The sequence below is a fragment of the Lepus europaeus genome, chromosome 14, assembly GCF_033115175.1.
Source record: "Lepus europaeus isolate LE1 chromosome 14, mLepTim1.pri, whole genome shotgun sequence".
Lineage (NCBI taxonomy): Eukaryota > Metazoa > Chordata > Mammalia > Lagomorpha > Leporidae > Lepus > Lepus europaeus.
The window spans coordinates 63652461-63667155 of NC_084840.1; the positions used below are offsets into that span (position 1 = coordinate 63652461).

Here is a 14695-nt window from a genome sequence, read left to right on the forward strand (position 1 = left end):
CGCCGCGGCTAAATAGGCTAATCCTCCGCCTGCGGCGCCAGCACACCAGGTTCTAGTCCCGGTTGGGGCACCGGATTCTGTCCCAGTTGCCCCTCTTCCAGGCCAGCTCTCTGCTGTGGCCCGGGAGTGCAGTGGAGGATGGCCCAAGTCCTTGGGCCCTGCACTCCATGGGAGACCAGGAGAAGCCCGGGGTGAACCAATGGCAAAAAGGAAGACCTTTCTGTCTCTCTCTCACTGTCCACTCTGCCTGTCAAAAAAAAAAAAAAAAAAAAAAAAAAAACCAAAGTGAAAATCCAGTTTGAGTTTAGTGACTAATAATTCTGGCTTATTAGCTGACAGGTTAACAGTGGAAGAATTGTATTACAAATTATCGCATGGAATAATAGTGGCCAAAACAATATGGCACTGGCACAAGGACAGACACGGAGACCACTGCAGCAGAAGAGCACTCCCAGAAAGGAAGCTGCCTATGTGGTCAGCTCGTCTTCCACGGCAGCACCTGGAACACACAGTGAACACAGTTCCACAGACCGGAGCACACAGTCTCTCAGTGAGTGATGCCGGGAAAACGGATACCCCCACAGAGAAGAATCAAGGTGGACCGTTGTCTGACACTACAAAAATAAATACAAAATCGATGAAAGATTCAAATGTAAGCCCTGAAACCATAAAACTGGAAGAAAACTTAGAAAAAGCTCCATCTTGGCAGTGATATTTTTGATTTAATAACAAAAGCAAGAATGTGTGCATCAAACTAAAGTGTGTACACACAGAAAAGGAAACAACAAGGTGAAAAGGCAACGTGTGGGACAGAAAATATTTGCAAAACATCTACTAGGGGGCTACCATTAATTAAGACACTTAAGGACCTCATATATCTCAGTAAAACAACCCAAATAAAAAGTGGGCAAAGGCCCTCATAGACAGTTTTCCAAAGAAGATAATGTTCATGGCCAAAAGTTACTTGGCGATGCTGAACATCACCGCAGTGAAATGCCACCTCACACGTTGGGATGGCTGCCATCGGAAAGTCAGAAGATAGTAAGGGTCGGAAAAGAAGCCCTTACCCACTGTTGGTAATGTGAATTGGTAGCGCTAACAGTATGGAGGTTCGTCAGAAAACTAAAAGTAGAACCACTATGATCCAGCAACTCCACCACCACCACAACAACAAAATACAATATACTTAAGAAACATTTTTTTTTTTAAGATTCACTTATTTATTTGAAAGGCAGAGTTACACAGAGAAGGAGAGGTAGAGAGAGAGAGAGAGAGAGAGAGAGAGAGAGGCCTTCCATCTGCTGGTTCACTCCCCAACTGGTCGCAACGGCCGAAGCTGCACTGATCTGAAGCCAGGAGCCAGGAGCTTCTTCCGGGTCTCCCACGGGGGAGCAGGGGCCCAAGGGCTTGGGCCATCTTCTGTTGCTTTCCCAGGCCATAGCAGAGAGCTGGATCAGAAGTGGAACAGCCGGGACTCAAACCGGCGCCCATATGGGATGCTGGCACTGCAGGCGGCAGCTTTGCCCACTACACCACAGTGCTGTCCCTTACAAAATACTTTAAATGAGAACTTTGACTAAGTCAATCTGAAGTGTTCTCACCACACACACAAAATAGGTAACTGGAGATACTGGTACTATGGCATTGCAACACCAGCACTGCATATCAGAGTGCTGGTTCCAGTCCTGTCTGCCCCGCTTCCAGTCCAGTTTCCTGCTAACGCGCATGGAAGGCAGTGGAAGATGACCCAAGTGCTTGGGCCCTTGCTACCCAAGGGGGAAACCAGAATGGAGATCTTGGTTCCTGGATTCAGCCTGGCCCAGCCTGGCCCAACCTGGCATGTTCAGCTGTTTGGAGGGTAAACCAGCTCCCTGCTAATGCTTCCAAGAAAACAGCGGAGGATGGCCCAAGTGCTTGGGCCCCTGCGCTCATGTGGGAGACCTGGAGGAAGCTCTGAGTTCCTGGCCATTTGGGAAGTGAACCAGCAGATGGAAGATTCATTTTCTTTCTCTACCCTCCACCTCTGTGTAACTCTGCATTTCAAATAAATAAAAAATAATTATTTTTTAATTTGTTTATTTGTTAATTAGGCTGGTTGTGGTAATCGTTTCACAATGGATATGTATATTAAATTACCTGTATACTTAAATTTATAGAATTTTATCAACCATACCTCATTAAACCCAGAAAGTTTTTTTTTTTTTTTTTTTTTTTTTTTTTTTTTTTTGACAGGCAGAGTGGATAGTGAGAGAGAGAGACAGAGAGAAAGGTCTTCCTTTTTGCCGTTGGTTCACCCTCCAATGGCCGCCGCGGTAGGCGCGCTGCGGCCGGCGCACCGCGCTGTTCCGATGGCAGGAGCCAGGTGCTTCTCCTGGTCTCCCATGGGGTGCAGGGCCCAAGCACTTGGGCCATCCTCCACTGCACTCCCGGGCCACAGCAGAGAGCTGGCCTGGAAGAGGGGCAACCGGGACAGGATCGGTGCCCCGACCGGGACTAGAACCCGGTGTGCCGGCGCCGCAAGGCGGAGGATTAGCCTACTGAGCCGCGGCGCCGGCCCAGAAAGTTTTTTTAAAAATAATAGAGGTGGCTGGCGCCACGGCTCACTTGGTTAATCCTCCGCCTGCAGCGCCAACACCCCGGGTTCTAGTCCAGATTATGTCCCCGTTGCCCCTCTTCCAGGCCAGCTTTCTGCTGTGGCCCAGGAAGGCATTGGAGGATGGCCCAAGTGCTTGGGCCCTGCACCCGCATGGGAGACCAGGAAGAAGCACCTGGCTCCTAACTTCGGATCGGCGCAGTGTGCCAGCCATGGTGGCCATTTGGGGCGTGAACCAATGGAGGGAAGATCTTTCTCTCTGTCTCTCTCTCTCTCACTGTCTAACTCTGCCTGTCAAAAAAAAAAAAAAAAAAAAAAAAAGAAAAAGAAAAAGAAAAAAACAAACAATAGAGGATGGGCCAGGGCTGTGGCATAGCAGGTAAAGTTGCTGCCTGTGGTGCTGGCGTGTCATGTGGGCACTGGTTCGAGTCCCAGCTGCCCAACTTCTGATCCAGCTCTCTGCTATAGCCTGGAAAAGCAGTGGAAGATGGCCCAAGTGCTTGGGCCCCTGTACCCACGTGGGAGACACAGAGGAGGATCCTGGCTCCTGGCTTTGGATCAGCCATTGTGGCCATCTCTCTCTCTGTCTCTCTCTTTCTGCCTCTCTCTAACTTTGCTTTTCATATAAATCAATCAAAAAAAAGAAGAAATCAAAAAAATGGAGGAAACTAGATGGAGACAACTGTATGTTCTGCAACTTTTCTGTGAATCTAAGATGATTCTAAAGTAAAAAGATTATTAAAATATAATGCAACTTTTATAATACAACGTAGTGTCAGGCACTGTTTTTGACGCTACTGCTTACACATCTCTTGGAACACAAGGAAAGACTAAATGTGGCCTCTAGAGGACAGCGTTGGGTCACGGAAAGAGCTGTCCGATTTCTGCCCCAGCTGAAGATGGACTATCGTTTTCTGACTTTTTAACCAGGAGGCTGCTGTTTATGGGTTGCGCTTGTTTGCAGGAAGTCTCTGCCTCTTCTGGGAGCTGGAGATGGTGCTTCAGCCATGGTCTGTTAGGGAAGAGCAATCTGCAGCGTTTCCAGTTTTCAGCATGGACTTCCCTCCACCCAGGGCTTATGACACTGGGCGGGGGTGGGGGGGTGGAGTGTGGGAGGCACTGCTCGTGCTGTGCTTGTCATTTGTAGTTCTCCCATGGAGTCAGAACTACCGAGGGGCACTTCCTTTGTCAACACTAAGGCAGTTTGTAGGTCACTGACGGTGCCCAGAAGCTCAGGAGCGCTCTCGGCCTTGGCAGGGTTGGGGCTGCTCTGTAGCGGTTCGCTGCAGCTGGCTGCGGGGGAGGCGAGCTGCTGATCTCGCTTCTGGGCAGATGTCTGCCGTGATCAGGACAGAAACTCATCAACTAAGATTTCTGCTCTATGGGTAATTTCTCCCCCCCCCCCCTCTAGTTAAGATTTATTTATTTTATTTGAAAGGCAGAGTTACAGAGAGGATAGGAGAGACACAAATCTTCCATTCACTGGGACACTTCCCAGATGGCCGCAATGGCTGCAGCTGGGCCAGGCCGAAGCCAGGGGCCAGGGGTCTCTTCCATGTTGCCTGTGTGGGTGAAGGGCCCCAAGCACTTGGGCCACCTTCTGCTGCTTTCCCAGACACATTAGCAGAAATCAGGATCGGAAATGGAGCAGCCAGGATACAAACTGGTGCCCATAAGGAGCACCAGCTTTGCCCACTACACCACAAGTCCGCCCCGACCTTGACATTTTAAGAGGCACCTGAGGTCGGGGGTGTCAGCGTGCTGCTTACCACGTGTGAGAGCCAGGTGAGCGAATGCTAGTTAGCAAAAGCCTTGCCTTGGAGCTGGAGACAGCTGAAAGCTGTTGTTCCTATATTGATGGGCTCTGAAATTCCACAGCACATCATCCTGTCGTTAGATGGATTGGCCAAGGCTCTGCACACACTGGGTGTGACTATTGTAACATAAAAAATAGCGCTCATTTCTAAGACAGTGTGTCCCACCAAGCTGCAGCCTATAGACTTCTTATTTTTTGCTCAAAGAATAAATCTGTTAAAGGCTTATCCGTTGAATTGGGATCTATGAGCTTTTTAATAGGATTTTTGAAAGGGAGTATAGAATTTATAGCTTCTCATAAACAGCCTAGCATGAAAGTTAAGGTTAACAGTGCTTTTTTCAGCCATGCTATCAAACTTGAACCCATGGGCAGGGGTCCGTTTTATTCTCATTTAACAGTGCTAGGATCAAACATTCTCATTCTTGGGTTTGGTGTGCCCTTAACTCAGTGGTGGTGTAACAAGACTCCGCTTACCATGTCAGTATTTAATCAATACTAGGATGATTGGAGATGTACTTTGGTCCTTGAGATGATTGCCGCCCTAATGTGGCTCCTCAGTCAGTGTCCCTGTGCTCACGGAAAGGCATCACCTTATCCTGTTTGTGCAAGTCAGAGGCCTGTCTCCCTCTCTCTCCTACTTACTCAGGACTGCAGGTCCTATCAGCGAGGTCCCAGCAAGTCCTACTTACTCCTTGCATGTTTCCTGAGACTCCTTTCTCCATGGTCCCCGCTTCAGTCCAGGACCTCAGCACGCCTGCTTGTCTGCCCAGGTAGCCACTGGGCCCACAAGCAGTATGATCTCTCAGAGCATGCAGCCGGGAGACCTCCAGTGAATTCCCAGTGTTGTTCGGAAAGCAGGGAAAGACACTGGCATGGCGAGAAGGTTGGGCAGATCTGGCTCCTCCTCTGCCTCCAGCCTCATCCTGAAACACTGCCTTTGTTGCCCACTGTGTGCCAGCCTCGTGGCCTGCAATGCGATGCCTCACCACAGAGGCTCAGTGCCTGTGGTTCCCTGGGCGGGTGTGTGTGTGTGTGTGTGTCTTCCCTGCTGTCTTGGCCTCCATCCCTTCTGTTCACCCTTTGTAAACCGCTGCGAGGTGTTAATTCTTAATAAATGATTTTCCTGATTGCTGATCTAAGAAAGTTTCCAATCTTGTGTGCTCCTGTATACCCCTGCTCTTTTAGCTCATTGTACTCACATAAGCTTATAACTAGACATGCAGCTGTGTGGGTTTTGATTAAAATGTCTCCACTACCAGGATGTAAACTCTGTGAACAGGGATCACGCCCAGTGTGCTCATCATCAAATCCCCAGCATTTGCCTCTGTGCTCGTGAAAAGCAGTTGCTCCATCCATACATTTGTTGAGTGAATAAATGTTTCTTGAATGTTTAGGTAGAGGAGGAAGAACCTACTGGATACATCCGATATGAAAAATTTCTTCCAGTGATGACGAAAGTACTACAGGAAAAAAGGTAAATAAACGTAATTGTTAGAGAAAGGTAATGCTTTGAATTTCATTCACTTCCAGAGTTTCCTGATCCACTTTGTATATTTTACTCAACCAATGTATCTGAGGGTGGCTGCCTTCTCCCCTTTCAGTATACTTCTGAACTGCAGGTTGGTGAGTGTCTAAAAATATCAGCCACAGTCGTGTTAACCTGAGCAAAGCATAACTGATGTCAAAGAAGCCACAAAGTCACACAGCAAATAATTCTTCTGTTTTATCAATGGTACATAGGAGTCCTAATTGTCTTCTAGCAAAAGTGCAGCATTAACTTGCTCAAATTGGTTGATTGTTCAAGATTTGTTTCCAGATAAATCAATGTCCATAATGAGTAAAAAAAAAAAAAAAGTGCTAATCGTTAGCATCCAACATGCCAGTGATTGTCAGCAGCCATTTTCTGTGGGGTTAAGGTACTGTTAACTTTCATACCCAGAAATCCAACAGGTTTCAGTGAGAGAAATGCTGTTATCTTTGTGCACTGACAGTTTTTTGTTTAGCGTAGCCATTTCTTATGTAGAGACTGTATTTGCTCATTGATTTGCATGATACTTGCTCATTTTTTTGCACGATTATAGGTACAGACCAATTCCAGAAGATGTTCTTCTTCGAGCTTTTGAGGTAAGGTCCAGATGATCCACACAAATGAAACATGGATCATGTTGAATTTATTTGTCAGGCAAAAAATGGAGTATCTATCTTTTGTTTTCCCATAGGCTTTAGATCCAGCTAAACGTGGGTTTCTTACTAAAGAAGAACTGATCAAGTATATGACTGAAGAAGGTAAGACTGATTTACAACTTACAACCATGGCCTGTGTAAGGGATTAATAATTTTTTAATGATGGGTATTCAAAAGTTAGAGCAGATACTTTAAAGTGAATTATTTGGTTAAAAAGAATTTTTCAGTACTGCTATTAGTTTGGTTTTGGGTGGTTTCGGTTTTGTGGGAGTTAAGAGGACAATAGGTGGGTTCAAGGGCAATGGATTATTGTCTCATAGGAGTTCACAGTGTATCATGACTTTTTTAAAAAAATTTTTGACAGGCAGAGTGGATAGTGAGAGAGAGAGAGAGAGAGAGAGAGAGAGAGAGACAGAGAGAAAGGTCTCCCTTTGCCGTTGGTTCACCCTCCGTGTCCGCCGCGGCCGGTGCGCTGCGGCTGGCGTAACGCACTGATCCGAAGGCAGGAGCCAGGTGCTTCTCCTGGTTTCCCATGGGGTGCAGGGCCCAAGCACTTGGGCCATCCTCCACTGCACTCCCGGGCCACAGCAGAGAGCTGGCCTGGAAGAGGGGCAACTGGGACAGAATCCGGCGCCCCGACCGGGACTAGAACCCGGTGTGCCTGCGCCGCAGGCGAAGGATTAGCCTATTGAGCCGCGGCACCAGCCCAAGGTGACTTTTATAAATTGCGGTCATTCTGCTCAGAGGACTTCTGGGATAAAAGGCATGCCACCTAGAAAACATGAACTATTAATCACTATAAATCAGATTGAGTATTCAAATTTAAATACATAAAAATTCCTCTTTAAGGTTTTTCAGTTAGTAAGATTACAGATAATACAACCTCAACTAATATGAATCCACACAAAAAACTCAACTTTTATGCTAAAGGATCTTTATGTTTGCTTTGAGCATGAACCACACACATGGTCCCCACCCCCATGCATACTGCCTGCACACTTGTATGTGCCAACATGGGAATTGGTTTTCCTTAGAAATGTGTTTTCCTCCCCTGAATGTCAGCAGCTGGCTGGCAGCCTCTTGACAGTCTCATTCTCCCCGTGGTCACCCCCGGCCTCCCATACAGAGGTGGAGTTCTGTCTCCTTGCTCCATTCAGTGGTTCAAAAGCACAAGTGCTCTGAGTAGGGGAGAGTGAGATGGCATCTACATGCACAGCTGCTTTGCCCACTTGGTCTTGATCTGAGATTAGGTGGAAATCCAGGGGGGGAGAGAGTAACTGTGATGTTGGCAATCAGAGCTTTTATCCAACAGCTCCTGTGGCATCACTCAAATTATTTTATGATTTAATTTTTAATGGGAATGTTAGTCTTCCAAACATCAGCCTCTTAATCCTAAGTATTAATTAAAAGGAGGTCTTAGATTATATTGGGCAATATGAATTTAGTTGAAATAACTAAAAAAGTTAAATTTTTATTAATGTTGTGCCTACTGTATGTTTAGTAGTTACTAAGTGTTAATAAGGTATACTGTAGTACCTCTTGGGTACTACCTTATTATTGGGGAAATGAAACTAATTTATAAAGTATATAAAATACAAAACAACTGGAAAAAAAATCAGAAGACCAGGGCAGACTACACCAGGCTACTCAATGTTGGAAGACTTAAGAACATAGGTTCAGGGCCAGCGCTGTGGTGTAGGTAGTAAAGCCGCTGCCTACAGGGCCAGCATCCCATATGCATGCCAGTTCGAGTCCCGGCTATTCCTCTTCCAATCCAGCTCTCTGCTATGGCCTGGGGAAGCAGTAGAAGATGGCCCATGTCCTTGGGCCCCTGCACCCGCATGGGAGGCCTGGAAGAAGCTCCTGGCTCCTGGCTTCAGACTGGCCCAGCTCTGGGCATTGCGGCCATCTGGGGAGTGAACCAGCAGATGGAGGATCTCTCTCTCTCTCTCTCTACCCTCTGCCTCTCTGTAACTCTGCCTTTCAAATAAATAAATAAACCTTAAAAACAAATAGGTTCCTTGGGAAAGTGGAATTTATGTTTTGTTGGGGGTGGGGAAGAAGTCTTATGGTTTATAGTGCCCTCACACAGTGGTCTCAGCAGATGTTTGTTAAGTGAATAAGTAGATGAATTAGTCAAGAGGCTGGTGAGAGGGAGACATGGAGATGGGTAAACAGTATTACCAAAACTAGGAGGCAGGAATGAACGTGGAGTGTCAGAAGCCACCGAGAAGACAGGCTAAGCTGTCCCGAAGGTCGTGTTGACAGTCAGTAGGAAATGACTTTATATTGATTTACTAGAACCAAATTGTGGAGGCCTGGGCTCAGAAATTTGGAATTTACCCCGTGTGCGATGGAGAAGTATGTGAGGTTTTGAGCAGGAGGTTCACTTGGTGCAAGAGTGATTGTGGGAAGGCGACTCTGCTGCTGGCAGGTTTGCTAGATGAGTGAGAAACGGATTGGACGGGGAGATCAGTTAGAAGGTTGCATAATCTAAGGCCTTTCCTGGCAATGGGAATGGAAACGGGATTGCTGCTCTGCAATAACCTATGGCAGGGTCCTGGGCTGCTGCGGGGCAGAGCAGGCGACAGCAGTGAGAGCTGAGCCAGCAGTAACAGCAGGTGGGCTGGTGGTGGACGCTGGTGCAGCTGTGACGCTGCTGACACGGGGCGCTCAGGACAGACCACCGTGTGCGCTGGGATGGCATGCTCCGCGGTTTCCTCGGGCGTGCTCTGCAATCACGTCCATAAAGTGCTGCCTACGGTGAGCTAATAGTGCTCCTGGGTATCAGTGATGCAGCAGAGAACAGTCATTTTCAGATACATGGCTTAAGCTATTCACTCAACAAGTATTGTTAAATATCTTCCACATTATTTGAGTTAATGTGTTTGATGGTGATACATAAAAGTACTGTATGAATCTAAGTTACTATCATTATTAAATGTAACAGCCCCGGCAGCCAACTGTAACAGCAGTTGGCTAATCCGGTAAAATAGTTGCTTAAGAATTAGCGCTTGAGAGTCTCAACATTCCACAGATTGTTTTTAACTACATCTATGCTTTATAAAAATATGGATGAAGTTTACTTGCACTGTCTTTTCACAGTACCCATAGAGCATCAACCACATTAGTCAGTTTGAGAATATGGATTCTAAACGCCCAGGAAGTCACATATGGACGTAATAAATCACATTAAATCAAGTCCCTGCAGGATAGAGGTCCCTGTGTGTCCAGGAATGTGTATTGCATCAGATAGCATTTAGCAGCAGGGACGATCTCAAAGAAGTTTTAAACAAACACTAAACATGTTGCTGCTTATGTGCCAGGTAATAACACATTTAATCCTCATAACAGCCCTATGCAATACGTAGTATTGTTTTCATATCCACTTGATAGACAGAGAAACTGCAGCGTGGAGACATTAGGCAACTTGCCTAAGATCTTAAAGCTAGTAAAAGACAGCCTGCACTTGAACCCAGGCAGTATGGCTTTTAGCCATTAAGCTGTTTGCCTTTCAGCCTTAACCAAACATTGTGTACCTGTCTCCTTGCCCAAGGAAGCAGTTGGCTACCTTCAGTATTTTTACTGTGAGCAAGGCATTGTTCTAAGTGGTAGTGTGTGGTAGCTCATTCGACTTACAGATCATGAACTTGACTGCTGGTATTTGGCCCCTAGTTCCACTACTCACTCGCAGGGGCAGTCTGCCTTCTTCCTTTGTGTGCTACTGGTATCATCACTTTTAAATGGGAATAATAACAGTTCTTACCTCTCTTAGGGTAATTGGGAGATTAATTTAGTTAATGTATTTGTGAAGCACTTAGATCAGTGCCTGGTATACAGCAGAATTCAATAAATGTTACTATTATTCTTTTTTTTCTTAAATATTTATTTATTTATTTGGAAAGCAGAGTTAGAGAGAGGGAGAGACAGACAGAGATCTTCCGTCCATTGGTTCATTCCCCCAAATGGCTGCAACAGCCAGCTCCAGCTGTGCCAGACGTATGCCAGGAGCCAGGAGCTTCTTCCAGGTCTCCCACGTGGGTGCAGGGGCCCAAGGACTTGGGCCATCTGCTGCTGGTTTCCCAGGTGCATTAGCAGGAGCTGAATCAGAAGTGGAGCAGCCAGGACTCAAACCAGGGCCCACACATGATGTCAGTGCTGCAGGCCTCTGCTTAACCCACTGTGTTAAAGTGCTGGGCCCATTCTTCTTCTTCTTCTTCTTCTTTTTTTCTTTTTAAAGTCTATTTTATTTGAGAAGCAGAGAGAGACAAAAGAGGAGAGCTCCCCTCTACTGCTTCACTCCCCAAATGCTGGCATTGGCCAAAGTCAGAAGCTGGGAACTAAATCCAGGTCTCCCACATAGGTGGCAGGAACTCAGTTACCTGAGCCGTCACCACTGCCTCCCATGGTCTACATTAGCAGGAAGCTGGAGTCAGGAGCTGGGAATCAAACCTGAGTACTTCCATGTGGGAGGCAGGTGTCTGAACTCCTTGGCTGAACACACACTCCTCTGTTATTTGTGTTCTTGTAAGGAAATACATCAGAGTTCATGTGGCAGTAGATTTAGCATTTAACAATCGAGTGTTCAGAATTTGTCACTAACATTTTGGACATTCTTTTCTTGGCATGTAGGCATGGTCTCGTTTGACAATACTATGTTCATCGTCATCAAAATTCCTATTTGAGTAACTTCTCTATTAACTGAACACCAACCTAGACACCATTGTAATAGTAGGTGACTTAAGTGCATGAAGTAGGGAAGCCTCAGGCTTTGATAACTCACCTGTTTGGATAAGAAACTTTAGGGATAAGATGCTTAGGATACCTGTATTTTTGTTTAATATCAGGACAAAGTGCTGTGTGAAGTGGTCTGCAGCCTTCCCGGCCTTCCTGAGTTTGCTTCTTTAAGGTGGCCCTCATCTGTTATCTGCATCCACCTGAAGCCCACAGAGTTTCTGTCCAGCTTTTGGGTTTAACACCAACACTGGAGCAAAGTAGTCTTTTAAATGGTGGATGAAGGGCATCTCACTGGCTTCACCTGGCTCCGCTCAGTTAGTCAGATCTGGCTTAGAGACATTCAGAGATAAAATCATTACAGTTTTTGGTCTCTGTTGTTTCCTCTTTGGCAATTTTGCACAATAAACATCTAATCATCTCTCCATACTCTTACTAAATAATGATTGGGTGCCCCATAAGACTTGAACTTTGGCTTAATCCTTTGGCAATTTGAACAGTTTGAAATTTAAATAAGCAAACAAGTAAACCTGGTTCCTGGTATCTTTCTGTCCTCCTGCTGTCTGGCCCAAGTGCCAGCTTCCTAGGTTGCCTGATATCTGCAGGGTTACCTGTGAAACCTGCAGGTCCCAGATCTGCCACAGTGTGCAAGGGCCTGCTTCCGGGACCTCTGGACTTCATGATGTGCTGGTCCATAGCTCCCAGGAGAGTGACTAGTGACACACGGGGGCCTTGTGGGGCTGCTAGGCGGTTAAGCTGGCTGCTGGAGAGAGAAGAAAAAAAATCAGGTCGCTGTCAGTGATGGATTCTCCTTCTTGTCCTTCCCAGGTGAACCTTTTTCACAAGAGGAAATGGAAGAAATGTTGGCAGCTACGATTGATCCAGAAACAAATGCAATTCATTACAAGGACTATATAACAACCATGATGATAGATGACAGTTAATGTTCTAAAGACTTCACTTCTAATTGAAAGGACAATTTAAAAAATTGTCCTTGTTAATGTCACATTTTAGCCAGTAATTCCTATAACTGATAGTAAATACGATAGAACTATTTCAAGATTTTTTAAAAAGATTATCATAATAATTTAAAACATCTTTTTAGTGTGCTTTGCCTATGGAATGATCAATTTTGAATTATTTAAAAACTATTCTGAAAACATCAAAATAGATTCTTATTTTTGACAATAAAATTCATGTTATTTTCAAATTAACTAAACTGACAAAATGAAGAATGTCTGTAATGACCTAAGGTTTGGCATATAAAGATCTGGAGAGAGGATGGAGTGACTAAAAATTCAAAATGAGTAGCAAATGATGCAGGCTTCCTTTTTAAACAATTAACACTTGAACAATCAATGTGGAAGGAGAATTACTAAAATTATTATTAATGTCTTATGAGTGTCAGTTACTCAATCTCATTTGAGATTATAATGCCCTATTTTATAAATTTTAACTTGCTGATTTCCATAGTCTGGATCTTAGCTTAAAGGTTGACTATCTCCAGAAGGCCCATATGTTAAAGCTTTGGTCCCCAAATTCATAAGTTAATGGTATTAGGAGGGTGCAGACTTGTACCAGTTATGATGTTTAGGGGGTAGGCCTAATGGGAGATCCTTAGATCGCTGGAGGTGTGTCTCACAAGGTAGTTCTTGCTAGAAGGTTGGCCATAAAAGCCTGAGTTGGGCCCAGCCTCTCTCTCTGCTTGCTGGCTCACCGTGTGATCCTAGCTCTGTCCTTGCCATCCATCACCCTCATCAGAACCAAGCCAGTGGAGCTCCCAGAGCTTGGACTGTGAACCTCCACAACAGTGAGCTAAAGAAATCTTTAGTCTTTATTGAGTTGTCTCAGGGGTTTAGTTGTAATGAAAAGCTGACCAACACACTAGTCCAGCAAGTTACCCTAGATGGGGGAGATGATGAATCTAGAGAAAAGACTGAATGGAAGGGGAGGGTGCCTCAGGACTGGGCACCCCAGGTCCTCCCGTCTGAATTCTGTCACAGGTTCTGACTGACGCCGTACTTTACCTGCTTTGTCTGAAGAATCAGCTCTGTTTAGTTCTATTCAGTTCAATTCAATCCATAGGATTGGCTTTCTGGATTTTAATTGATTTTTATCTTTAGCATTTTTTTTAAAGTCACCCAAAAGTGCAACACAGGATTCCCACAGAAATCCCATTTTATCTCACATTTGCAAAGGGGACACTTTTCTCTGTACTCAAACCATTTCCGTGTGGGTTTTACCTCTCCAACTCACCTGCCTTGCTGGCAGCATCCAGTTTAAATCTCGATGGCGTTTTCCTCCATTGCCCCAGCAGGAAGTTGGCTGAGCCCGACTCCCGCCTTCGGCAGAGCCTGCCGTCCCCAGTGGTGCTGCCGGCCCAGCTTGTGGAAAGCACTGCGAGTTCTCGCTCTCCTGGGCTCAGGCAGCTGCGTGGCTCCGGGCGGGACTGCAGGCTGGGAGCTGGCATCTCATCCTCCCTCTGGCTCACTCTGGGTCAGGTACTTTACCTCCTGTGCACCCCTGTCTGGAAAGAGCCCAAGCCAGTCCTGCTTCCAGAAGACAGGGCATGGGTTCAGGCTACTTGACAGGGACCAAGTGTGCATGGACCAGGTACCTAAGAGACAGAAAAAAGAGTGCTCAAGATAGCAGGCCAGTTGGGGTTCCCACAGATAGCCAAGGGCAGGATGGCAGGCTGCAGACAGGATGTATTCCCATCTTCCTTCTTTCCGTTTGGTAAGTGCTTCCATGTAGAAAGTGTTGTCAGCCAATCCCTTGAGGAAGGTGACATCCCTGTTACCCAGAGCAGAGAGCCTCCTGGTTGTCTGTGCCGCAGCTTGTGGAGGCGTGGTGGCTGTCTCCTAGGCCTGCATGTTTCTCAGATCGAGGTTGACAGCTGCTTGGGAAGCACCTGGAGGAGATGTTTGTGAAAGTGCAGACACCTGTGCCCCGTTCCGGAGCCCCCTCAAGCAGCTTCTGGAGGTGGGGACGGGCCCCCGGGAGCTCCATCCGAAGCAGATGGCCTCGGGAGCTGTACACGCTTGAGTGTAGAAGCTGGCTCTTGGGCAGCGTTGCATCATGCAGTTCCTGGGTGGCACGGATGTGTCGTGTTGCTGGGATTCTGCATCCTGGTTTGTGAGGTGGAAAGCACACCGACTGCAGCGCTGCTGTGAAGACTTAAGGAGATCATGGAAGTAAAAAGTCTTTAAAAGCTACAGGGTACGACAGGAATCACTGTTTACAGAAAACCAGCTAAGCAGGGAAGGAGAGAGAGAAGAGCAGGGAGAGACCTGGAGATGTGCCGCCCGGATGTGGGCTAAGCGAGAGCTACTTCGCGGGATGAGGGCGGTGAGCCTGCCCGGGCTGCT

General features: G+C 46.4%; 1 protein-coding gene across 3 annotated transcripts in view; it reads left to right on the forward strand.

Annotated features, from left to right (window-relative positions):
• EFCAB2 (EF-hand calcium binding domain 2) overlaps positions 1-14695 on the forward strand; it is a 141349-nt gene that overhangs the window by 118154 nt on the left and 8500 nt on the right. Inside the window, exons 4-7 of one of the 3 annotated variants that reach the window (XM_062210727.1) lie at positions 5804-5883; positions 6491-6533; positions 6629-6695; positions 12156-12711. In XM_062210727.1, coding sequence (XP_062066711.1) covers positions 5804-5883; positions 6491-6533; positions 6629-6695; positions 12156-12271 — 306 coding nt within the window. In that variant the 3' untranslated portion in view covers positions 12272-12711. Of the gene's footprint in view, positions 1-5803; positions 5884-6490; positions 6534-6628; positions 6696-12155; positions 12714-14695 lie in introns of those variants that run through there. The other 2 variants (XM_062210728.1, XR_009867935.1) reach the window with 2 other exon arrangements.